Source organism: Lolium perenne, chromosome 3 (assembly GCF_019359855.2).
Source record: "Lolium perenne isolate Kyuss_39 chromosome 3, Kyuss_2.0, whole genome shotgun sequence".
NCBI classification, from domain to species: Eukaryota; Viridiplantae; Streptophyta; class Magnoliopsida; order Poales; family Poaceae; genus Lolium; species Lolium perenne.
The window spans coordinates 296,221,860-296,246,494 of NC_067246.2; the positions used below are offsets into that span (position 1 = coordinate 296,221,860).

General features: G+C 39.2%; 1 protein-coding gene across 2 annotated transcripts; it reads left to right on the plus strand.

Moving 5' to 3' along the window:
• The first annotated feature begins 4,903 nt into the window (after positions 1-4,903).
• On the plus strand, positions 4,904-8,170 carry LOC127345088 (integrin-linked protein kinase 1). 2 transcript variants are annotated; one of them, XM_051371516.2, is made up of 12 exons: positions 4,904-5,667; positions 5,751-5,825; positions 5,921-6,025; positions 6,122-6,207; positions 6,305-6,425; positions 6,530-6,609; positions 6,767-6,829; positions 6,974-7,095; positions 7,177-7,262; positions 7,381-7,487; positions 7,580-7,799; positions 7,895-8,170. In XM_051371516.2, the coding sequence occupies exons 1-11, from the start codon at positions 5,212-5,214 to the stop codon at positions 7,776-7,778; spliced, it is 1,500 nt and encodes a 499-aa protein (XP_051227476.1). In that variant the 5' UTR covers positions 4,904-5,211; the 3' UTR covers positions 7,779-7,799; positions 7,895-8,170. The 2 variants fall into 2 exon arrangements, with proteins under 2 accessions (XP_051227476.1, XP_051227477.1); XM_051371517.2 differs by having other exon boundaries at positions 4,906-5,667; positions 7,580-7,708; positions 7,860-8,170.
• The last annotated feature ends 16,465 nt before the right edge of the window (positions 8,171-24,635 follow it).

Genomic DNA, 24,635 nt, shown 5'->3' on the forward strand with positions numbered 1-24,635 from the left:
CATGTTACCTGATGATACAAAGTTCCTCTGGTTGGTGCTGATTAGCACAGGCAGCTTATCGGCGTGTTTTGGTTCCAACAATGACGTCCAATGCTTGATGTCCTTACAAGAGTTGCTGAATGATCATCCACAAGGTCAATCTCAATCTGGTATGGAATTCTGGGCATCTGGCAGGGCTTATGTCTTTGCATCTCGACAACACGGGACTCCATGGCCAGCTTCCCAGGGTCTTCAGTTCTGCAACAGTCTGGCCTGTGCAACAGTCTGACGGGTCGTTTCGGGCTGCTAAGCTTCACCGTTAACCAAAGGCTCTTCAGTGCACCGCTACGGGATTGTGAGAAGAAACAAGGATTGCTCGGATTGCACAAGACAACGATGACATTGCCGCGGTCGGGTTCATCGTGGCCTTGTACTTCCTCTAGTTTTTCGTTATCTGTGGGAGGCTGCAGCCTTACATGTTGCAGATATGATCCATTATTATTTTTTCCGCGTTTTATGTCTCGTTCTGCGGATGGATGCATGGAAAACGAGTCAACTGAACCAACGTATGTTGTCCTTGAGTTTGAGAGAGAAAGTTACGTTCAGAAACAATGTTCCCTTGCAGAGTTGCAGTAAATTGGAAGGCTAGCATGTGCCTGTTTGCGGCACTGGTATTTTTTTTTTTTGAGAACACAGTACAACGCAGACGCTCACAAACACGCACGTACAAACACCCCTATGAACGCACGCACGCACACCCTACCCCTATGAGCACCTCCGAGGGACTGGGCCGGCATATCTTGAGGTTGACGAAGTCACCACTGGCGCCTCGCTGTTGACGGGCACGTCACCTACCACTGAAAGCATAGCGCCGGTTAAATCCTGGAATAAATCCAGGTAAATGCAAACACCCATGTCAAGTCTAGGACTTGAACCTGGGTGGGCTGGTTCCACCACAAGGGACCTAACCACCAGAGTCAAGCTCTGTTTGCTTGCGGCACTGGGATGTGCATCTCCTTTTTCGTGCTTCCGTTTTCTGTAACGGCTCGTATGTGATAATCTAGGTGAAACAACAGAAAAGTAAATATTAGCTTAGAAGGTCAACACGTCATTCTGCCCGTCATGATGTCATGACAGTTCTCTAGTTAAAACAACAGAAAGGCAAGTGATAGCTTCTGGCGTACTCCGTGATGATCATGCAAACCCACCCGGGCCCGAAATCAAGGAGAAGCAAACCAGTTGAAACACACAGGAATAATAAAACGTAAACCTCCACGTGTAGTTGCTTCAGGTTGTGCGTGCCTTCAGGCAGGCAGGCTGCAGCGTCGAAAAAGTACCTTGTGAGCCATACAGACTGCGTCGCGTAGCACGAGAGGTACCTTTGAGCTGACCAAGATGGAGCGATGGACGCGCTTTGGGGTTCCATCACTCCAGTGACAGCTCGACTTGGTGAGAGGGATCAAGACTGGTCCTTGCGCTGCGCGTGGACTGTTGAACGGGAGGGCCATCGCGATATGGGTTCCGATGGCGAAACGCTATATACAGGCGAGGGCGCCGTGGCCAGGCGCAGGCATGGGATACAGATCGACTTGCCGTCGTTGCCGACGTGGGTGGAGATTGCTCGTGTATGTTGCAGTTGCGTTCCAAGGTGGCTCTACTGTTGCTTTCGATATGTCAGTGTATAACAAGGGCTTCAATATCTCCAGCCGTAACCACCGGGAAAAGGGCACTTGTGGCATTTGATGGATAGTGGATACGGAGTACGGAGTACTTTTCTTTTTTACGGGGGATACAGAGTACATTATAAGCATACCATCAGCAACAACATCATTTCTCACTAAAGTCCCCGTGTCCATCAAAGGAGTTTCAGCATCCTCCTTGAGTACCTTGACCTTCCATCGCCATTTTCTAAAGCTCATTCCACTACCGTATGACTCTCTCGCGAACAGTGCAAGCCCATCGAATATGTAAAGCCGTGTCTTAATTAATATTGTGGCATTTCCACAAGAGTAGAAATTTTAGGTGCCATCGCGTCCTTGAGACTTGAGGTCGGAACTTTTCTAACCCCCTCTCCGAATTAGGCCTTGTTTGGTAGTGTGTTTTTAAGGGATTTTGAGGGGATTATCCCGGCAAAAATGAAATCCCCAAATATCCGGAAAAGCATGTTTGAAGAGTTTTTGGCCAATTTCATCTGCAAATTTCCCTTGCATTTTCTCCCTAAACCCCAACTCATGACCTCTCTTTTGCATTTTCTCTCGATTATGGCACAATGAGAGGGGCTGAATCCTTCCATCCTAATGGCGGAGCCCATCTCCTCCTAGGCTACGAAGTTTCTGCTCCTTCCACCCCGAAGGCGACTTGTTACACCCTATCGGCCTCTCTCCACATCCCTCTTCTCTTGTGAACCTAGAATACTCTTCGGTTTGTGATCTTGTGCTCCATATCATCCACTATCTATCCATCCAGCCCAATCTTTCTAGGTCTTTGCCCTCTTGATTTGGTCATTGTCATGAGATAAATCTTTGGTGTACCTCATCTCTATGCTCCCCTTTGGTAAATCGTTGAGACTGCAGCTCAAGTCAACATTTGATCTTGGTTTTCTATCATAGAACTGATTTGGGTGTAGACTAACCAAAACTACACCTCAATTAAGTTCATGTTCTGTAGGTTAACATCTTCTCTTTGCAATCAGGGTTGTTCCAAGTAATATTTGACCCTTAAGCTAGATATAATTATACTAAACTCGTATACTTTTTTCGATCTTATGTTTTATCATGCTACAATGTTAATTGGTATATTTTTATTATTATTACTTAATTATCATCGTTAACCACACAATACTTGGTAAACATTAATTATTATGTTCTTAGTTATATAGTGCGATGTATATAAACTGAATACTATACAAGTGCTGTGTTAAATTGTATGGAAGATTTCATTTGACGCAACCATTAAAATAAATGGTACATTAGTTTTCCATCTTTGTGGCGCATTTCCCTTTAAAAGAACTTACAACAGAATATTGCAAAGAAAAGTGGAAAAGGACATCCCACATCTCCCTGAATTAATTTTTGGCAATGGATTGAATTATAGAGCATATATTTATATATGTGTGTGCTCATGTGTCTATGTGTTTGTGTGTTTTCTCAGGTTTATCAGTCTATATATTATTCAAGTTTTCCAAAACATGTGGCCTAACAAATATCTTTATAGTTCTTTGTATTAGGATTAGGTAAAGAAACTTATAGAAACTTCTCGAGTGTAAATTGAAAATATGGCATGATTTTTTTTTGTCAATTGTGTTTAGCAAGTTATAGTGTGTTCATTAGTAAATTGGCAACGGGTTGTCATTCTGTAATTGTCATTGAAATAACATGGATTATACTTGTCAACAAAATAATGTGTTTTAATACCTTTGCATACATATAATTTTATTATTTCATTTCCTCACGGCAATGTGATCAATAGAACTAGAACGATACGTCGCACGTTGCAGCGGGTATCTCTATAAAAAAATCTAATAAAACACATAAAACCTGGTTTACAGAATATGCAATATTTAGTTGACCATAATAGCTAAGACACTAAATTTAATAAGTATGAAATGGATAAGTATTTGAAAATTTCAAGATTGTTATATTTCCGAGGTGTACGTGATTGCTTTATATAAGGTGAAATCAACCGACTGTAGAACCAAATGATATGGATGGCTTGCATGAAAAATGCATGCACATTGCGGCATTACGTTTTTTAAAATATCATGTATGGTTACGTATATAAGAGCTCATAATTAACATTGATTTTAATTCGCAAAGAGTTTATTCGATTACCAAATCTATTTGGTGTTCAAGTTACACATGACTTAACTATGTAATGATATAGCATGAGGGTGCGATAATATCAATCGAGCGGCAAATAAAAAAAATGACATTGCTTGTTTAATGGTTAAAAATAGATAATCTAAATATCTTGCATGTAGAAATAAATAATAAATAAGGACTACTATTAGTGGGATGAGGTGGACAAATGATTGGCTAAGAAAGTAGATGATGTGGATAGCTCGCATGTTGAGATAGACAAATATTAATTGCACTTAGTGGGATTTTGTTTTATAAGAAGTATAGATATGTGTTACTTCTCTCCTACCTATCCATACCTTCTCTTCACCCACTCTCTACGCAAAAGCCTCAACAGGCATCAAACAAGAGCTAGGCCACAAGCGATAAATCAAGAGCCCGACTACAAGATGACGATACTGATACATTTTGATCTAATCACACATTTGGTGTTTGTTTGATGAGGATCTGAGTTTCCGCATTTAGGGATATCTTGATTTTACACATTTGGGGATTACTTGATGTCACACAATGTACATCATTTACGTCGCCCCCACGTGCACTTTCCTCAACACAGATTTTTACTTGCACCTTTTAAGCTTAGCCTTACAACAGCCGATACCTTTTGGGTGTGCGTCTCGATATCTAAAAGCGTCAGGTAATGAGAGTGTTGCGGTATGACCCCGCTACAGAAGGCTTATGCAAAAAAAAAAAAAAAATAGCGCCCCTATTGTCCCGGGCCTAAAATCACACAAGAGGTAGGATAAGCACGCACAAACAAGAAGGTCACAAAATGCTCAAATTCACATTTCAACTTCATGGTAAATGCACAAAGTGTTGTAACAATAAAGCAAAAGAAATGGTGTTTTCTTGTTATGAAAAGGGGTAATGGCAGTCTCAGATATCCTTTTCGGCGTTTTCGCTTGAATTTATCAGAAATACAAGCTGGTAACAGCACATCTAGTAGTAGTAGTAGCTTTCGTACTCGCTTCCGGCGACCATTTCCCCGGCAGCGACGGTTACCACTCCCAACTGCATTTTAAAAACACGCGCCAAAAAAGCTCCATCCCATTCCCATCCCGTCCTGCCCGCGCTAGCTATAACTTCCTTCGTCGTCTCCGAGAAACGAGGCCTTCCATCCACCATTCCCTCCCGTCTTCTCATCTCCTCTCCTCTCTCCTTGTCCTATTCTTCTCTCCTCATTCCACCCATCTTCCCTCGTTTTCCACCGCGGAAGCTCTCCATCTTCGTGGGGCTCTCCGGCGCACCCTCTCGTGTGCCTCGGAGACCCTGATCGATCATATGCGCCACCCGGATGCCCACGGTTGTAATTCGTACCTGAATAAACGTCGCAGCAGTTAGATTTCTTGATTTGGACGAGATCGAAGTCAAGTCAATGGAGAACGGCATGAGGGTGGCGCTGCAGCGGCAGGTGTCGTCGGGGTCGCTGAAGCATGGCCCGGCGGGGGAGCTCCGGCGGCAGTCGTCGATGGAGTCCTCGCCCCGCACGGGCCGCGCTGCCAGCCGGTTCCTGTTCGGGCGGCAGTCGTCCATGGACCCGAACCGGCGGCGCGGGCGCAGCCAGAGCCCCGTGAGCGCCGCGGCCGCGGACCAGCAGGAGCTCACCGTGCCGGACAACCTCGACGCCACCATGCAGCTGCTCTTCCTCGCCTGCCACGGCGACGCGAGCGGCGTTGAGGCGCTGCTCCGCGGCGGCGTCGACGTCAACAGCATCAACCTCGACGGCCGCACCGCGCTACACATCGCTGCCTGCGAGGGCCAACGCGACGTCGTCGACGTCCTGCTCGACTGGCAGGCCAACATCGACGCGCGCGACCGCTGGGGCAGCACGGTCAGTGATCAAAATTCCCCTTAAATGTTGCAACGTTGTCAGATGAGCGATCCTCTCATTGGTTTCTCTGACCATATATATAGGCTGTGGCCGATGCCAAGTGTTACGGCCACATGGACATCTACGATATTCTGAAATCTCACGGTGCAAAGATCCCGGTACCTTTCCACCGAATCAACCGTCTCTGATTTGTATGATCGATGAACTCGTAGTTCATGCATGTGCTGTTCCTCTGAGCTTGTATAATCTGCAGAGAAACAGGAGGACGCCGATGATGGCGTCGACCCCCGGGGAGATACCAGAGTATGAGCTGAACCCCGGGGAGCTCCAGTTCCGGAAAGGGGATGAAGTGCTCAAGGTACAGTCTATTTTCTTCCCATTTTCGATCCAAGAACAGAATAAACATGGGAAATCCCGAATAAAGGGGGAGACTGATTGTACACGCGTCAAACAGGGCACGTACCAAGTTGCGAAATGGAATGGCACCAAGGTTTCCGTTAAAATAGTCGACAGAGAGAGCTACTGCGATCAAGAAGCCGTGTGAGATGAAGATCTCAATGCTCAATTCTTCAGTCCAAAGTCACCAACCACCTTATCTCTGACAAGAACAAATCCTGTTTCTTTTCATCTGTTACAGAAACTCTTTCAGGCATGAGCTGACGGTGTTCGAGAAGGTGCGGCACCCCAATGTCGTTCAGTTCATGGGAGCCGTCACACAGAACATACCGATGATGATTGTTTCCGAATACCATCCAAATGTAATAGACCATGCTGTCAAAACTGAAATGTGACTTAAGACATGATCTAGCTTACATACCTATATCCTTAGATTGACTAAGTCAAGAAGTTATTCTTAACACAGGGTGATTTAGCAGCCTACATTCAGAGGAAAGGAAGGCTGCATGGTCAAAAGGTGCTCAGATATGCCCTTGATATTGCCAGGTATATCTAACTACTGATCCCAACAGAAGATTAATACTACCTCTGAAAATTGAAACACGCGCCATATTTTTTCATCTGAAAAACGATATGCTTCCATGTTGAAATGTGCATCGGTGATAATGATTTTTTCTCGTCCCCGCTACCTCTCGATGTTCAGGGGCATGGCTTATCTGCATCAGTGCAAGCCAGACCCCATCATCCACTGCGACCTAAAGCCAAAGTAAGATGAGGAAATGAAGCAACTTATTCTTCTCTGTTTTCCTTTCTGCATTCTCTTGGAATGATAAATGTACTTGCGTATTCGGACGCAAACTTTTTCATGGTTGTGCCCTACTTTACTATTTGAATCTTGGTAAGGTGCCAGAAATATCTTCCTGGATAATGGAGGCCTAATGAAGGTCGGGGGATTCGGCCTGACGAGGCTGTCCAAGATGGCTCCTGACAAGGTGAAACTGATGAATCACGAGGCCCTTGTCGACACCTTCAGTAAGTCCACTCTCAGTAGCATCGAAAGGAGAAATGTTCAGATTATGCTTTCAAACTTAATTGTACACTTCTGTAATTTAGGCTACTACACTGCTCCTGAGCTGTACAGAAACCAAGTATTCGACATGAGCGTCGACGCATATGCATTCGGCTTCATCCTTTACGAGGTCAGTATAGCTTTTTTGTTTAAACCGTTTATCTCCTTCGTTTGTAGTACTGTCGACAAAGCACAGTATGCTATTTGGGTTTCAACTCAAAAATTTCGTGGTGTAATGCAATCGTCAGATGGTGGAAGGATTACCCAATATGGATTCGACCCACGTAACTCGGTACGAGGGAATCCGGCCATCCCTGAAGAACAGGCTCAAGGGATATCCTTCAGATTTCAAAGCGTGAGTTCCGAATATGAGAACAGAAGGTCAGTAGATGAAAAACTAGCACTACAGTGAACTGACAGCGCTTCTTCTTCCTCTGCTATGTGCAGGCTCATTGAGGAGTGTTGGGAGACACATACGATGGCGAGACCGACGTTCTCGGAGATCATCATCCGGCTGGACAAGATCTATGAGCACTGCGCCAAGCAAGGGTCCTGGAAGGAGTCGCTGAAGATCTGGTCCGTATCCCGGCGACTTAACCGTTTCAGACTCAAAATCAAAAGAAAAGAAAGAGTCCACAGCTACTGAGCTGTGAACACTTACTAAACGGTACTACTATCCAGAAATGAATGATCACTGAAAGTTTTCTTCTCTGCATTTGTCCGACAGGAAATGATACGGGACCTCTCTGTGTACGTACGTAGGAGAACATGCCGCTTCTAGCTGAGGAGCGTCTGGTATGGGTTCTGATAGAGCTGGAGCCTGGAGGATCGCCATATCCTTATCCACGTGGCATGTCGAGTACATACTGTAATTATATAAACAATGTCTAAATTGGATGAGAGACAGACAACGTATACGTTATTTTTTGCTGCTGCATTATTGTGAAATAGTGCCTGAACACAATAATGATCATCTAGGATATCCTGATGATATGTTTATGCTGTCACCGTCTTAAGATATATGACTTCTTGATCAAATGACTAGTGCGATTAGTTGCAACTACATATAGTTGGGTTGTTTCTTGTTTGTGAGAATTTTTCGCTATTCGATGAACTTTAAATCGATCATTAAAAAATTGTTCCCACCTTATATAAAACGGGGAGGTTACCAATCGGGTAAGAAGAAAGGTTATTTTGGTAATGATTATATATACTCTCTAGTCTTTTTTAATCTATTCAAATTTAGTACAAAGTTGGACTAAATCTGAGTCAATTAAAAGAGACGGGAGGGATGGAGTACTTTTTTTTCTTGAAAAGGAACAGCCTCGGCCTCTCTATCAATCGATCCATATGACCTTTATTGTTTTATTACTAGTAAAGGATAACATTTTTTTTAGATGTAAAGGATAACGTTATACATATGACATTGGTTCAAGCTAGTATCTTGGACCACACGGAAGAGCTTAGATAACCTCATACTACGTCGTTTTTTTGTGTAGTCTCGATACTTTTTAACATTCCAATTCTTTGAGAAAATTACTTCATGACATTTTTATATGCCAACAAAATTGTACAGAAAGATTTTTTCGCGCCTGCAATTGAAACAAATGCGAGACATAAACAAATCAGAATTTTCTGTTTACTATAGAACAATTTTTTTTATCAAATGCTTGCAACCTTTTACATACTTATGGAATCTTGTGTTGCTGTGAGGATTATTCTGGATAAAATCTAATGGTTCATAGGTACACCATTTTAGAACAATCGTTTCAATCTTTGAGCAGGTACCTTAGTCGGTTTGCACAAGATTCCATAAGTGTAATTAAAACTTTGACTAAAACTTCAAGCATGTTTCCTCAAACCAAAAAAATGGAGAACAACAAAGTTTACCTTCCCATTAATAGACTTCAAAAAATCTTCTAGATTATCCGGAAAAGAAGTTGCTTCCGTTAAAATTTAAAATATTGTAAAAAAAAGTTAGCAGAGTCGATTACGCATGTTGATAAATATGCAATGTATACTTGATAAGCTTCTTGAAATGTTGGTAAATTGCAAGATAGTAGATACTTCTCATAAAGGTGTGTAGAATGACCTATATACCATGCTTCATGGCAAATAAACAAATAATAACTTTAGCAAGATATTTACAAAGCCAGTTCTGCATGGTTAAGTTGGGACCGTCTAGCTAGAGGCAAAATGTTGTATAAGGAAAGTGTGGAGAATACATATTTCTAGCTAATGAAGTGCTTGGATGGTTGCACCGACCTTCCCTATAAACCAACCAATGAACTAACTATATAAGCGCTACCAAGTATGAGGGTTTATAACTAACTATTAGAATGTCATAATTGGGATAGTGTTGTAAGGACAATTTTCTTGTACTAATTTTTGATGTGTTGAATAAATAAAGGGAGTTACTCTTGTGCGTGAATGTGGTCTCTTAACACGAACCAACTGCACCAAGAAAGCAAATAAATGGGGGCTTTTAAACACTGCTTCGAGACAATTTAGTACAAGATCAAGCCCACAATAGCATAATACTCTCACATATTGGTCCGGCTAAGTCCTCTATGGCCAGAGAAAAAGAATTCATGAATAGACTAAAATTAAATGATTTGTGAATAAATGAAAATATTATGTGTTTAACATGTATAGTTAGAAAACATATGGTGAAAACTAATTTCATTAAAAATAATAAATAAGATTGTGTCGTCCCACACAAAGTTTTGGTGTTAGTCTAAACAAAATTTAACCACAATCCAACTCTAAGAGGACAAGATTTGATTTAAGCAACCAATCGTTACATTAGCGTGTACGAGGACTCTAGGGTTATTTAGAAAACTACTTTTGATTGAAAATTTTGAATCAAGAGATTTCGCAGTGGGATAATCAAGTATACCAATCATTCATGTCAAAAAAGTGTTAAGTTGCTCCAATTAATTGTTATATTTTTGAGTTGTTTAATTGTCTATTCATTTTCATTCCTTAATCCTATTTGATATGCCCCTAGGAAACTCATTGAGAGTGCATTCTCGCTGTAATAAATATGTATGCTCACTATTTAGTCCACAACTTTGCACTTCACATTGGCATAATAGAATATATTGAAAAATAAATGAAAAGAATTAACTATGAAATTTTATGCACTATATGGTACTAGTCATCAATCGTGTTGTGCATCTTTCACTACAACAACGGTAAAATATCTAGATTTGTAGCTATATATTCACATAATTTCACAAGAAAAAATAGTGTGTGGAGCAAAAAAAAACTGCTTCTCAAAAGACGAGTCTACATACTGCCTTTTTGAACCCCCCTCTAGATGATGACACAAGCAAATCAACATCTATTTCCATGGAAACATAGAACAACTGCGTGACGATCCCTAAAGAGATAATTTTCCTAAATAGATCAATACCCCAGTGTACCAGTGTACCACTGTCCCTAGAAAGGCCAAATCTAGGTTCCAAAATCAACATTAATTATTGCCATCATATTATATAACCCATCTAACTTTCGGATTATGCAATCTAATTTTGCTTAAAACAAGATACATCCATTACTGGATATGCTTAGTTTCATGACAAGTGACAAAATATGGCTCGTAAAAGTTAATGAATACAACACCCAGTTAATCCAAAAGGCTTGCTAGAGTACAACTCCTTCCCGAAACTCAGTTTAGGCTTTCGGGTAATTAGCCAATTAATTTAGTTAATTATGAGCCATCCTAAGCTCATATCTAAACTCAGCATACCCACGTATGGGTATGGGTATACCGTAAGCGCAAGACAATCTGGCACTCCTCCTGCCTCCGCGTCATTGGCTTTGGCAAAGGCAATCGATCGAACGCCGGTCAAACTATTCACCAGACAATTCGGCTGGTAGCCAAGACAATCCCAAATAATTGCGCTAAGTATGACGTCACATAGCGGGGCCTACCTAGTCCGAGAATACCAAACCCTCTGTTTGGATTACATGCGTGTGGTCAAATACGATGCATTGAAGGCTCTAGGCATATACAAGTAGTGGACCGCTCCAAATGCGGAGCGGAGGGTGAGATTTGGAGGTTCTCCTACATATACTGTTCTAAATAGATTGTGTCCAGGATGAGTTTCTCAATGCTTTTGCCTACCTTTAAAAAAAATACACAGGTTCCTAAAAAGGCTAGATCTAGGTGCTGAAATCCATATTATTTCTAACAAGTTATATAACCGATCGAACTTTTGGATTGTCCAATCTAATTCTTCTTAAAACAAGATACGCCCATTAATGGATACTATATGCTTAGTTTTCCTTCTCTGCATTTGTCCGACAGGAAGTAGGCAAACGCGTCGCTTCTCTCTGACCTCCGAGCCTCTGAGGAGCATCTGGTCTAGGTGCTGATCGAGCTGGAGGATCACCAGATATACCCACGTGCCATGCCGACTACATACTGTAATTAAGGATGTCTGAGTTAAATTGGAGGAGACAATATACGTTCTTTTTTCCCTACTGCATTGTGAAACAGAGTTTGAACACAATAATGATCCTCTGCCACTCTGCAGAAGCTAGGATTTCCGGATGATATGTTTATGTTGTCACCTTCTTAAGATATATATGGCTTCTTGATAAACTGACTAGCGTGATTAATGAATGAAAACCTCGTACTACTTTCTTTCTTGTGTAGTCTCATTACTTTTTAACATTCCAATTCTTTGAGAGAATTACTTCATGATATTTATATATGTAAAGAAAATGTACAAAAAGATTTTTTCACGCCTGCAATTGAAACAAATGCAACATATAAACAAATCAGAATTTTACGTTTGATGTACGTAGAACAAAAATGTTATCAAATGCTTGCAACCTTTTTCATACTCATAGTATTGATGTGAGGATATTTTTTTGGATAGAACCTAATGGTTCATTGGTACGCCATTTCAGAACAATCTTTTCAATTCTTAAGCATGTATCTTAGTTGGGTTACCACAAGATTCCCAAAGTTCACTATCAGATTCAGCATAACATTTGAACCACATGAGAATTAGAGTAGGAGTGCCATCGAGTCCTGGTCCCCACTTGTCCAGTGTTTGGTGAAGCCTCTTGACCCATTCGAACATAAATATGTGGTCATATAACTAAAACTTGGAGTGAAACTTCAAGTATGTTTTCTCAAACCGATTTTTTTTTTGTAGAACAACATAGTTTACCTTATCATTGATAGACTTCAAACAAATCTTCTAGATTATTCAGAAAATAAGTTGCTCCCTTTTAAATTTGAAATATTGTAAACATGAGTTAGCAGAGTTGATTGCACATGTTGATAAATTTTCAATATATACTTGAGAAGCTTCGTGAAATGTTAGTGAATTGCAACATAGTAGATATTTATCATAAAGGTGTAGAATAACCTAGATGTCATGCTTCATGGCAAATAAACAAATATTTTAGCTAGGTAATTACAAAGCAGGTTATCCATGGTTAAGTTGGGACCGTCTAGCTAGATGCAAAATGTTGTATAAGATAAATGTGGAAAATACATTTTTCTAGTTAATGAAGTTTTTTGATGGTTGCCCTGTCCCTTCCCCTCCTCCTCCTACCTCTGCAAACCAACCAATGAACTAACTAGATAAGGGCTACCAAGTCTGAGGGTTTAGGAATGACTCTTATAATGTCATAAGTAGGGACAGTGTTGTAAGAATAATTTTTCTTGTAATAATTTTTGATGCGTTGAACAAAGAAAGGGAGTTATGCTCTTGTGCGTAAAAGTGGTCTCTTAAAAATAACCAAGCGCACCAAGAAGGAAAATAAATGGGGGGCTTTTAAACACTACTCATCTGCAGTTTAGTACAAGAACAAACCTAGAAATAACATAATAATCTCACATATTGGCCCAGTTAATTCTGCTATGGAGAAAAAGAAAAGATTCATGAAGTGACTCAAACTAAACGATTAATGGATAAATGGAAATATTTTAGTATATTTTGTGTTTAACATCTATAGTTAGAAAACATATTGCAAAAACTAGTTTGGTTAGAAAAGTAAGAAATAATATTTTGTCATCCCACACATAGTTATGTATTAGTCTAGACAAAACTTACACTAACGCCAAGATTTCATAGCAGAAAATCGTAACAGTGGCGTGTAAGAGGACTCTATGTTATTTATAAAATTACTTTTGCTTGCAAACTTTGAATCAAATGCCATCACATCACCCTAATTAATTGTGCCAATATTACCAAATCATTCATATCAAAAAAGGTTGCTCTAATTAATTGTAATCTTTTTTGAGCTGTTTAATATTCTCTATTCATTTCATCCCCTAATCCTCTTTGAGCCCATGCCTAGAATACTCATTGTGAATTCATTCTCGCTTCAGTAAATATATATGCTCACTATTCAGTCGGAAACTTTACAATTCACATTGGTATAATAAAAAATATCAGCAAATAATAAATGATTTTTAATAAAATAAATGCAACATATACATGGTTCTATTCATTAATCGTGTTGTGTCTGTTTCACTTCAAAAACTATAAAACGTTTTGATATCTAGCTCTATATTCACATAACAGGACATATAGGCATGCGAGCAACAAAATCCACTTCTCGGAAGATGAGTCCGTATACTTCCTTTTGGAGCCCCCTTTTAGATGATGACACAAGTAGGACAACATGTATTTCCATGGAAATGTAGAACAACAACTTTTGGATTATGCAATCTAATTTTTAGTAAAACAAGATAATGCCAATAATGGATATGCTTAGTTTCATGACAAGAGACAAAATATGGCTCACAGAAGTCAAACAATACAACACTCAATTAATCCAAATGATGTTTAGTTTCCTAATCCAAAAGAATGGACTGCGTGTGGGGAGTGAACTATTTTTTTGGGAGTGAGATGTTTACCCAAAACATTGCTTCCCTCTTCCAACAAAGCGACGAACTTGGGTTCACTTAGTGTTTCTAGGAGTACGGGGCAAGGGTCTGATTGTTTTGTTGGCAGTGTCACCTTTCAAGTTGGGCGAATGAAGTGGCGTGAGTGGAATCTTATTCACCAATGGTTTTCGGGAGTATTAGGGAAGGAGCGGGTTATCACCAAATAAAAGGCACCAACAAATTTTAGGAGGTGATTGGACTTGGGTTCTTCTCACAAGGGGAAACTTTGGGAGATCTTGGGGAAGAAGGCAGTTGTGGATGCTATGGCCATGCGGTGGAGGCACCTTCCATGTGGAAAAGAGGAGAGAGAGGTGGGAGAATAACATAAAAAATAATCTGATACTAGGGAAAATTGTCGCACCTACTTGTATCCCTCTTAAAATGGGCCTCGCGGTTGGCATGGCTGGTGACAAATTGACTGTCGATTGGTGCATGCAGTTCCAAAGGCATGGATGTCTAGCTAGTCAACGATACTTCTAAAAAAACCCGCAAAAAAACGGTACTTATAAAAACCAGTTAACGATCACTCCCTAAAATGTCAAAAATCAAAAAATTGGCCAATAAATTAAATTAAAACATTTGGATTTTGTATTATCTTTCAAGATTAGTGAGAGCTTGGCTTTTGGAAATATGTTAGAAGGATAACCTTTTAGTTACTTTTTAGCGTGATGAGTTTTAAATAGTTATTAACATGCAACTACTAAATATACATAACATGAACAACTAATAAAAATACTTAACATTTACAACTACTACCTTTTCAATGATCCCATAAGAATTTCAACGCATTATTATCATATGACCACAACTTTCATAAATTCTTCAACACCTTTTGACCAAAAAAGAATTAAAGTTCGCAACAATTTCTCCTGAAATTTTGAATGGAGGGACTTGCCACGTGCTTGGCTCAACGACAACATGATTGCTAGAGCATGTGGCACTTAGAACATGTGAACGGCTAGATTGGTGATGCTGTCATATGACATATGACACAACTTGGTTTGCTAGTTTTGTTTTTTAAGAAAGGGACATTAGTGGTGCACTATTCACTTATTAAGGAGAGAGAAGTACCCGCTTTCTTTAGGAGATTTTATACTTGTTTTTAAGAAATAGGAATATAATATTTGATTTCTGGAACTATTTTTGTTTTCTAGGTGAGGGTACGATCAGAAAAAAGTACATCATCCTAAAAGTCCGCATGCTAGGTAAACGACGCTCGGCAAGTGCCGCGATGTGTGCCCAGCGCGAGAGTACATCCGGGTGTAAATCTTTTCCTTCCTTCCTCACCTCATGTTGTTTAACTGCATTGCACAAAAGAAAAAATGGAATACACATAAAAGTAAATTACAAGTACACTACAACTGAAAAATGGGGTACAAAACTAACGAAGGCCAAGTACGATTACAGTGAAAAAATAGTAAAATGCATAGAAAAATATAGTAGAAGTACGCCTAAAATAGAATACAAATACACAAAAGATGGAGTATAACTACACAAAAGAGAGAGTGCAAATACAGATAAGATGAAGTATAAGTACACATAGAACAGAGTACAAATACAAAAAAAGCACTAGAGTATAGGTACAAAACATGGAGTACAAGTTCTGAAAATTAGGAGTGCTATTACACTAGAAACAAAGTATTAGGAGAATGAAAAAATGTACAAATTAATTACACTGAAAATCAAAGTACCATTAAATGAAAAATGGAGTTCGCCTACACTATAATCTAAGTGTGTCCGTCCTAGTCTTGGAAATACAATTGTTTTCTTGAAATCTATCAACGTGAGATCTAATTTTAAATATCTTGGTTCCTAGATCTTCCTACTGGAGGCATGGTCATGGATTTCATTCATTCATTTCATTCTTTGTTCAGCACTTTCCACCTCTGTTTCTTCCCTTGGATCAGATAGGAAATCCTCACTTTTCCATGACAAAAGAGAAGCAAGCAACTAGCGCGAAAGCCGTTGCGCATTAGCGCATTTGTTTTCTTGCTTGATTTTGATATGATTTTTTTGTCTCGGTTGTGATACTGGGGTCTCTAGGGAGGTCAGAGGAGAGAGCACTCATCCTAGGGTGGGCTTACTACTTATATGCTTTCAGTAGGGACATTCGGGAGAGTCAGCCAAAGAAATCGAAACAAATGCAAAACCTATGCAGTTATGAAAAGTGTTAAGTATATCATTTTTCTTAGAATGTACTTTTTTATCTTCCCTTGCAGTCATTGGTTATGTAGTATCATTTGTTGTAGAACAAAAATGTTATCAAATGCTTGCAACATTTTTTATACTCATGGAGTTGATGTGAGGATTCTTTTGGACAGAACCTAATGGTATAACTTTATAAAAAAATGTTTCAATTTTTGAGCGGTTTGCTACAAGAATCCCAAAGTCACTATTACAATCAACAATCGCATGAAAATTATAGAAGAAAATTAAAGAAAAAGGTCAACGGAGCGTTACCGAGCCCCAATCCCCACTTGTCCAGACTAATACTTGGAGTGAAACTTCAAGTATGTTTCCTCTAATGGATTTTTTTTCTAGAACAATAAACTTTGCCTTCTCATTAATAGACTTAAAAAAATATTCTTGATTATTTAGAAAATAAGTTGCTGCCTTTGAATTTTTAAATATTGTAAATGTGAGTTAGCAGAGTTGATTACGCCTACATGTTGATAAATATGCAAGTTATACTTGAGAAGCTTCCTGAAATTTTGGTAAATTGCAAGATAGTAGATATTTCTCATTAAGGTCTATAATAACCTAGATACCATGCTTCATGAAAAATGTACAAATATTTTTAGCTAGATAATTACAAAGCAAGTTCCCCATGTTTAAGTTGGAACCTCTAGGTAGAGTCAAAATGTTGTATAAGAGAAATGTGGAGAATACATATTTCTCGTTAACAATGTGTTAGAATGGTTGCCCTTGCCCCTCCCCTCCCCCCTCTCCATTGTAAACCAACCAATGAACTAACTAGATAGGTTCTACCAAGTATGAGCATTTAGGAGTGCCTATTAGAATTTCATAAGTAGGGATATTGAGGTGCCGAACAAAGAAAGGGAGTCATACTCTTGTGCGTGAATGAGGTCTCTAATTAACAAGAACCAATCACACCAAGAATGAAAACAAATGGGGATTTCAAGCACTACTAATGTATGCTTTAGTACAATAACAAACCCAGAAAATAGCATAAGAATCTCACACATTGATGCAGCTGATTCCACTATGGAGAAAAAGAAAGATTCATGAAGTGACTCAAATTAAATGATTTAACGAATAAATGGAAATATTTTGAATATTTTGTATTTAACATATATAGTTAGAAACATATCAAAGAAACTAGTATGGTTAAAAATAAGAAGAAAGATTGCGCCGACCCACACAAAGTTTGGTATTAGTCTAAACAAAAGTTAATCACATGTGACCTTTGAAAAAATCAGATTTTATAGCAGCAAATCATTATACTGCAGTGTAAGAGGACTCTAGGTTATTTAGAAAAAAACTATTTTTGATTGCAAATTTTGAATCAAAAGATTTCACATCAACATAATCAATTCTAGCAATTAGCAAATCATTTAGATCAAAAAGTGTTACTCCATTTAATCATGACCTTTTTGAGTTGTTTAATTAACCTTCTATTCATTTCATTCCATAATATTCATTGATCCCGCCGCTAGGAAACTCAATTTTGTCATATTGTGATCCAAATTCATAATAAGGCTAACTTTTGACGATCAGAGAGAGGCCCGTCTTCGGGGTGCTTGGGCCGACAGAGTATGGACCTCCACCACAGTATATATATACCCATTGTAACCTGCCAGTCATGATTTATTGCTCCATAAGATAATCCAATGATTTTGTAAACACTTTCCGATATAGTAAAGTTTTGCTGGTTGGTGCCCATGGTTTTTTGTCTCCGTGTTGGAGGAATTTTCCACGTTAAATCATCTGCCTCCCGCTGTGATTTCTTTTCTGTTCTTCGTTATTGCCTATCGCATTTATAACAAATTTTAACGCATTCTCGCTGCAATAAATATATATGCTCACTATTCACATTGGTATAATTAAAAATATCATCAAATACATGGAAAAATTAATTATGAAATATATGCACATATGGTTCTAGTAATCAATCATGTTGAGCTTATTTCACTTCAACAACCATAAAAACATCTTTATTTTGTAGCTCTATATACACAGAATTTTACAGCGAAAAATTGAGCAGGTCCACTTCTCAGACGACGAGTCTATGCACTGCCTTTTTGAACCCCCTTCTAGATCATGACATAAGAAGGTCGACATGTATTTCCATGGTGAAAGGATACGGATGCCACCTAGAGGGAGGGTGAATAGGCGATTTAAATTTTTTACGAATATGTATTAACAAATGCGGAATAAAACTAGCGTTTAATTTGTCAATCACAAAACATATATAACTAGGGTTCACCTATGTGCATCAACGACTTATGCTAAGAAATTCAAGCAACTATGTGATAGCAAGATATATAATGTCAAGCGCGAAGGGTATCACATAGTAAAGTGCATAAGTAAAGAAGTCAGGTATAGGAATAATCGAAGTGACACGGAGACAACGATGTATCCCGAAGTTCACACTCTTGCGAGTGCTACTCTCCGTTGGAGCGGTGTGGAGGATAAGTGTAACATCCCAAGTTTCAACAATAATAAAATCAAGAGAGAGTTTCCATTACCCAAAATTTGCAATTAACAAAAACTTTTTCTATGCATATAGTGCCACATATAGATTTATGCATTTGAGTGAAATCCTTTTGTGCAATGGCCATGATGAGTGTTAGTATGAGTAACCATTGCTATGTGAACCCTAATCAAGATCATCAAACCATAATTTGAGGGGAATTGGAGAAAAAGGGAAAAACCCATTTTTCACTTACATACACAATATGCAAAATTGCAAATCCTCAACCAAGGCCATAATTGCTTGCTCCCTTGCTTGTAGAATACTTCAATATGATAAACTAACACAATTGCATCATTGGATCAAGAATCAAACACAAGGAAATCAAAATTCTCACATACATATGATAATGGTCACTTGTCACAAAAATATTTTCTTCACTACTTTACCCCTCTGGTTTTCTCATTTCTTGAACTAAACTTGGTCAACCAAAGCCATGTCATCCAAGACCATGTCAAGGTGAGTAACTTTGATGTTGACCACCATGGCTAGAGTTGACTAGGTTGACCAGTATAAAAGTGACAAGTAGGGATGCTGAAATAAAGTGAAGATCATGTCACTTTTGACATTTTGCAAAACAACTCCAAATTGAGTGCCACCACCACCAATACTTCACTTTAATTATATAAATGAGATTCACCAAAAAGATTTCCAAAATTCAAATAAAAACTTCATGCGGCCATATGATCGAACACCTTGCATGCAATAATCCAGATTTGAGCTATGATACGTCTCCGACGTATCGATAATTTCTTATGTTCCATGCCACATTATTGATGTTATCTACATGTTTTATGCACACTTTATGTCATATTCGTGCATTTTCTGGAACTAACCTATTAACAAGATGCCGAAGTGCCAGTTCCTGTTTTCTGCTGTTTTTGGTTTCAGAAATCCTAGTAACGAAATATTCTCGGAATCGGACGAAATCAACGCCCAAGTTCCTATTTTCACCGGAAGCATCCAGAACACCCGGGAAGGACCAGAGGGGGGGCACTGGGCCCCCAGACCATAGGCCGGCGCGGCCCAGGCCCTGGCCGCGCCGCCCTATGGTGTCGTCGCCCCTTCGACCCTCCTGCGCCGCCTCTTCGCCTATTTAAAGCCCCTGGATCGAAAACCCTGATGCGTTCGACGAAACCCACAGAAACCTTCCAGAGCCGCCGCCATCGCGAAGCCAAGATCTGGGGGACAGGAGTCTCTGTCCCGGCACGCCGCCGGGACGGGGAAGTGCCCCCGGAAGGCTTCTCCATCGACACCGTTGCCATCTCCACCGCCATCTTCATCACCGCTGCTGCTCCCATGAGGAGGGAGTAGTTCTCCATCGAGGCTCGGGGCTGTACCGGTAGCTATGTGGTTCATCTCTCTTCCATGTACCTCAATACAATAATCTCATGAGCTGCTTTACATGATTGAGATTCATATGAGTTTTGTATCACTACTATCTATGTGCTACTCTAGCAAAGTTATTAAAGTAGTCCTATTCCTCCTGCACGTGTGTAAAGGTGACAAAGGTGTGCACCGTGTTAGTACTTGGTTTATGCTATGATCATGATCTCTTGTAGATCGCGAAGTTAACTATTGCTATGATAATATTGATGTGATCTATTCCTCCTACATATGCATGAAGGTGACAGTGTGCATGCTATGCTAGTACTTGGTTTAGTCTTTTGATCTATCTTACACTAAAGGTTACTAAAATATGAGCATTATTGTGGAGCTTGTTAACTCCGGCATTGAGGGTTCGTGTAATCCTACGCAATATGTTCATCATCCAACAAGAGTGTAGAGTATGCATTTATCTATTCTGTTATGTGATCAATGTTGAGAGTGTCCACTAGTGAAAGTGTAATCCCTAGGCCTTGTTCCTAAATACTGCTGCGTTACTACTGCTTGTTTACTGTTTCACTGTGTTACTACTGCTGCAATACTACCACCATCAACTACACGCCAAAGAAGCTATTTTCTGGCACCGTTGCTACTGCTCATACTTATTTATACCACCTGTATTTCACTATCTCTTCGCCGAACTAGTGCACCTATTAGGTGTGTTGGGGACACAAGAGACTTCTTGCTTTGTGGTTGCAGGGTTGCATGAGAGGGATATCTTTGACCTCTTCCTCCCTGAGTTCGATAAACCTTGGGTGATCCACTTAAGGGAAAACTTGCTGCTGTTCTACAAACCTCTGCTCTTGGAGGCCCAACACTGTCTACAGGAAAGGAGGGGGAACGTAGACATCAAGCTATTTTCTGGCGCCGTTGCCGGGGAGGAAAGGTAAAAGGTACTCACACTCCGTATCTCGGCTACTAAGCTATTTTCCGGCGTTGTAAGTACTCAAAGCTATTTCCTTTAGATCCTGCAATTGCAACTTTTTGTTTCTTGTTTACACTAGTAAGGCATAATGGAAAACATCTGTGAGCTTTTTATTCTATTTCCTGAGTCAAGACATGAATGGTTTAATGCGAAAATTAAAAAACCAATGGAATCTTATTTGCATGCTAGTAGCAATGATATTAGTATGAACGCTTTGAACACCATTGTTGCTAATGATATGGAAAATTCTAAGCTTGGGGAAGCTGGCTTTGATGAGCATGATATTTTTAGTCCCCCAAGCATTGAGGAGAAAATTTTCTTTGATGATACTTTGCCTCCTATTTATGATGATTATAATGATATTGGTCTTTTAGTGCCGCCTACTATGGAGAGTAATTTTTATGATGATAATACTATGCCTCCTACACTTGATGAGAATAATAATGATAGCTACTTTGTTGAATTTGCTCCTACTACAATTAATAAGAATAACTATGCTTATGTTGGGAGTAGTAATAATTTTATGCATGAGACTCATGATAAGAATGCTTTATGTGATAGTTATATTGTTGAGTTTGCTCATGACACTACTGAAAGTTATTATGAGAGAGGAAAATATGGTTGTAGAAATTTTCATGTTACTAAAACACCTCTCTATGTGCTGAAATTTTTGAAGCTACACTTGTTTTATCTTCCTATGCTTGTTACGTTGCTTTTCATGAACTTGTTTATTTACAAGATTCCTATGCATAGGAAGTATGTTAGACTTAAATGTGTTTTGAATTTGCCTCTGGATGCTCTCTTTCGCTTCAACTACTATTTCTTATGAGTGCATCATTAAAACTGCTGAGCCCATCTTAATGGCTATAAAGAAAGAACTTTTTGGGAGATAACCCATGTGTTATTTTGCTACAGTACTTTGTTTTATATTTATGTCTTGGAAGTTGTTACTACTGTAGCAACCTCTCCTTATCTTAGTTTTGTGTTTTGTTGTGCCAAGTAAAGTCTTTGATAGTAAAGTCAATACTAGATTTGGATTACTGCACAGAAACTGTTTTCTTTGCTGTCACGAATCCGGGCCTAATTCTCTGTAGGTAACTCAGAAAATTATGCCAATTTACGTGAGTGATCCTCAGATATGTACGCAACTTTCATTCAATTTGAGCATTTTCATTTGAGCAAGTCTGGTGCCCTTTTAAAATTCGTCTTTACGGACTGTTCTGTTTTGACAGATTCTGCCTTTTATTTCGCATTGCCTCTTTTGCTATGTTGGATGAATTTCTTTGATCCATTAATGTCCAGTAGCATTATGCAATGTCCAGAAGTGTTAAGAATGATTGTGTCACCTCTGAATATGTTAATTTTTATTGTGCACTAACCCTCTAATAAGTTGTTTCGAGTTTGGTGTGGAGGAAGTTTTCAAGGATCAAGAGAGGAGTATGATGCAACATGATCAAGGAGAGTGAAAGCTCTAAGCTTGGGGATGCCCCGGTGGTTCATCCCTGCATATATCAAGAAGACTCAAGCGTCTAAGCTTGGGGATGCCCAAGGCATCCCCTTCTTCATCGACAACATTATCAGGTTCCTCCCCTGAAACTATATTTTTATTCCATCACATCTTATGTGCTTTGCTTGGAGCGTCGGTTTGTTTTTGTTTTTTGTTTTGTTTGAATAAAATGGATCCTAGCATTCACTTTATGGGAGAGAGACACGCTCCGCTGTTGCATATGGACAAGTATGTCCTTGGTTTCTACTCATAGTATTCATGGCGAAGTTTCTCCTTCGTTAAATTGTTATATGGTTGGAATTGGAAAATGATACATGTAGTAATTGCTATTAAATGTCTTGGGTAATGTGATACTTGGCAATTGTTGTGCTCATGTTTAAGCTCTTGCATCATATACTTTGCACCTATTAATGAAGAAATACATAGAGCTTGCTAAAATTTGGTTTGCATAATTGGTCTCTCTAAGGTCTAGATAATTTCTAGTATTGAGTTTGAACAACAAGGAAGACGGTGTAGAGTCTTATAATGTTTTCAATATGTCTTTTATGTAAGTTTTGCTGCACCGGTTCATCCTTGTGTTTGTTTCAAATAAGCCTTGCTAGCCTAAACCTTGTATCGAGAGGGAATACTTCTCATGCATCCAAAATCCTTGAGCCAACCACTATGCCATTTGTGTCCACCATACCTACCTACTACATGGTATTTTCTGCCATTCCAAGTAAATACTTCATGTGCTACCTTTAAACCTTCAAAATGCTTCTCAATTTGTGTTAATGTTTTATAGCTCATGAGGAAGTATGTGGTGTTTATCTTTCAACCTTGTCATTTACTTTTGACAGACTTTCATAATGGACTAGTGGCACATCCACTTATCCAATAATTTTGCAAAAAGAGCTGGCAATGGGGTTCCCAGCCCCAATTAATTACAACTTGCATTAATAATTCTCTTCACATGTTTTGCTCGATTCATCAGCAAAGCAACTTAATTTTGCAAATAGACACTCCTCCATGGTATGAGATTGATGGTAGGCACCCGAGGATTCGGTTAGCCATGGCTTGTGTAAGCAAAGGTTGGGAGGAGTGTCACCCATAAATAAACAAAAACTAAAGTACATGTGTAAACAAAAGAGAAGAGGGATGATCTACCTTGCTGGTAGAGATAACGTCCTTCATGGGAGCCGCTCTTGAAAGTCTGGTTGGCGAGGTAGTTAGAGTACCCATTACCATTCGTTGACAACAACAAACACCTCTCAAAATTTTACTTTTATGCTCTCTATATGATTTCAAAACTTAAAAAGCTCTAGCACATGATTTAATCCCTGCTTCCCACTGCGAAGGGCCTTTCTTTTACTTTATGTTGAGTCAGTTCACCTATTTCTCTCCACCTCAAGAAGCAAACACTTGTGTGAACTGTGCATTGATTCCTACATATTTGCATATTGCACTTGTTATATTACTCTATGTTGACAATTATCCATGAGATATACATGTTACAAGTTGAAAGCAACCGCTGAAACTTAATCTTCTTTTATGTTGCTTCAATGCTTTTACTATGAATTATTGCTTTATGAGTTAACTCTTATGCAAGACTTATTGATGCTTGTCTTGAAGTGCTATTCATGAAAAGTCTTTGCTTTATGATTCACTTGTTTACTCATGTCATATTCATTGTTTTGATCGCTGCATTCACTACATATGCTTTACAAATAGTATGATCAAGTTTATGATGGCATGTCACTCCAGAAATTATCTTTGTTATCGTTTTACCTGCTCGGGACGAGCAGAACTAAGCTTGGGGATGCTGATACGTCTCCGACGTATCGATAATTTCTTATGTTCCATGCCACATTATTGATGTTATCTACATGTTTTATGCACACTTTATGTCATATTCGTGCATTTTTTGGAACTAACCTATTAACAAGATGCCGAAGTGCCAGTTCCTGTTTTCTGCTGTTTTTGGTTTCAGAAATCCTAGTAACGAAATATTCTCGGAATCGGACGAAATCAACGCCCAAGTTCCTATTTTCACCGGAAGCATCCAGAACACCC

Excerpts from the sequence above, each read along its gene's own strand:
- LOC127345088 (XM_051371516.2), top strand. The coding sequence starts at position 5,212 with ATGGAGAACGGCATGAGGGTGGCGCTGCAGCGGCAGGTGTCGTCGGGG. Across the intron at positions 7,263-7,380 it reads TCGGCTTCATCCTTTACGAG|ATGGTGGAAGGATTACCCAA; the intron begins GTCAGTATAGCT and ends TGCAATCGTCAG. Across the intron at positions 7,488-7,579 it reads TATCCTTCAGATTTCAAAGC|GCTCATTGAGGAGTGTTGGG; the intron begins GTGAGTTCCGAA and ends TGCTATGTGCAG.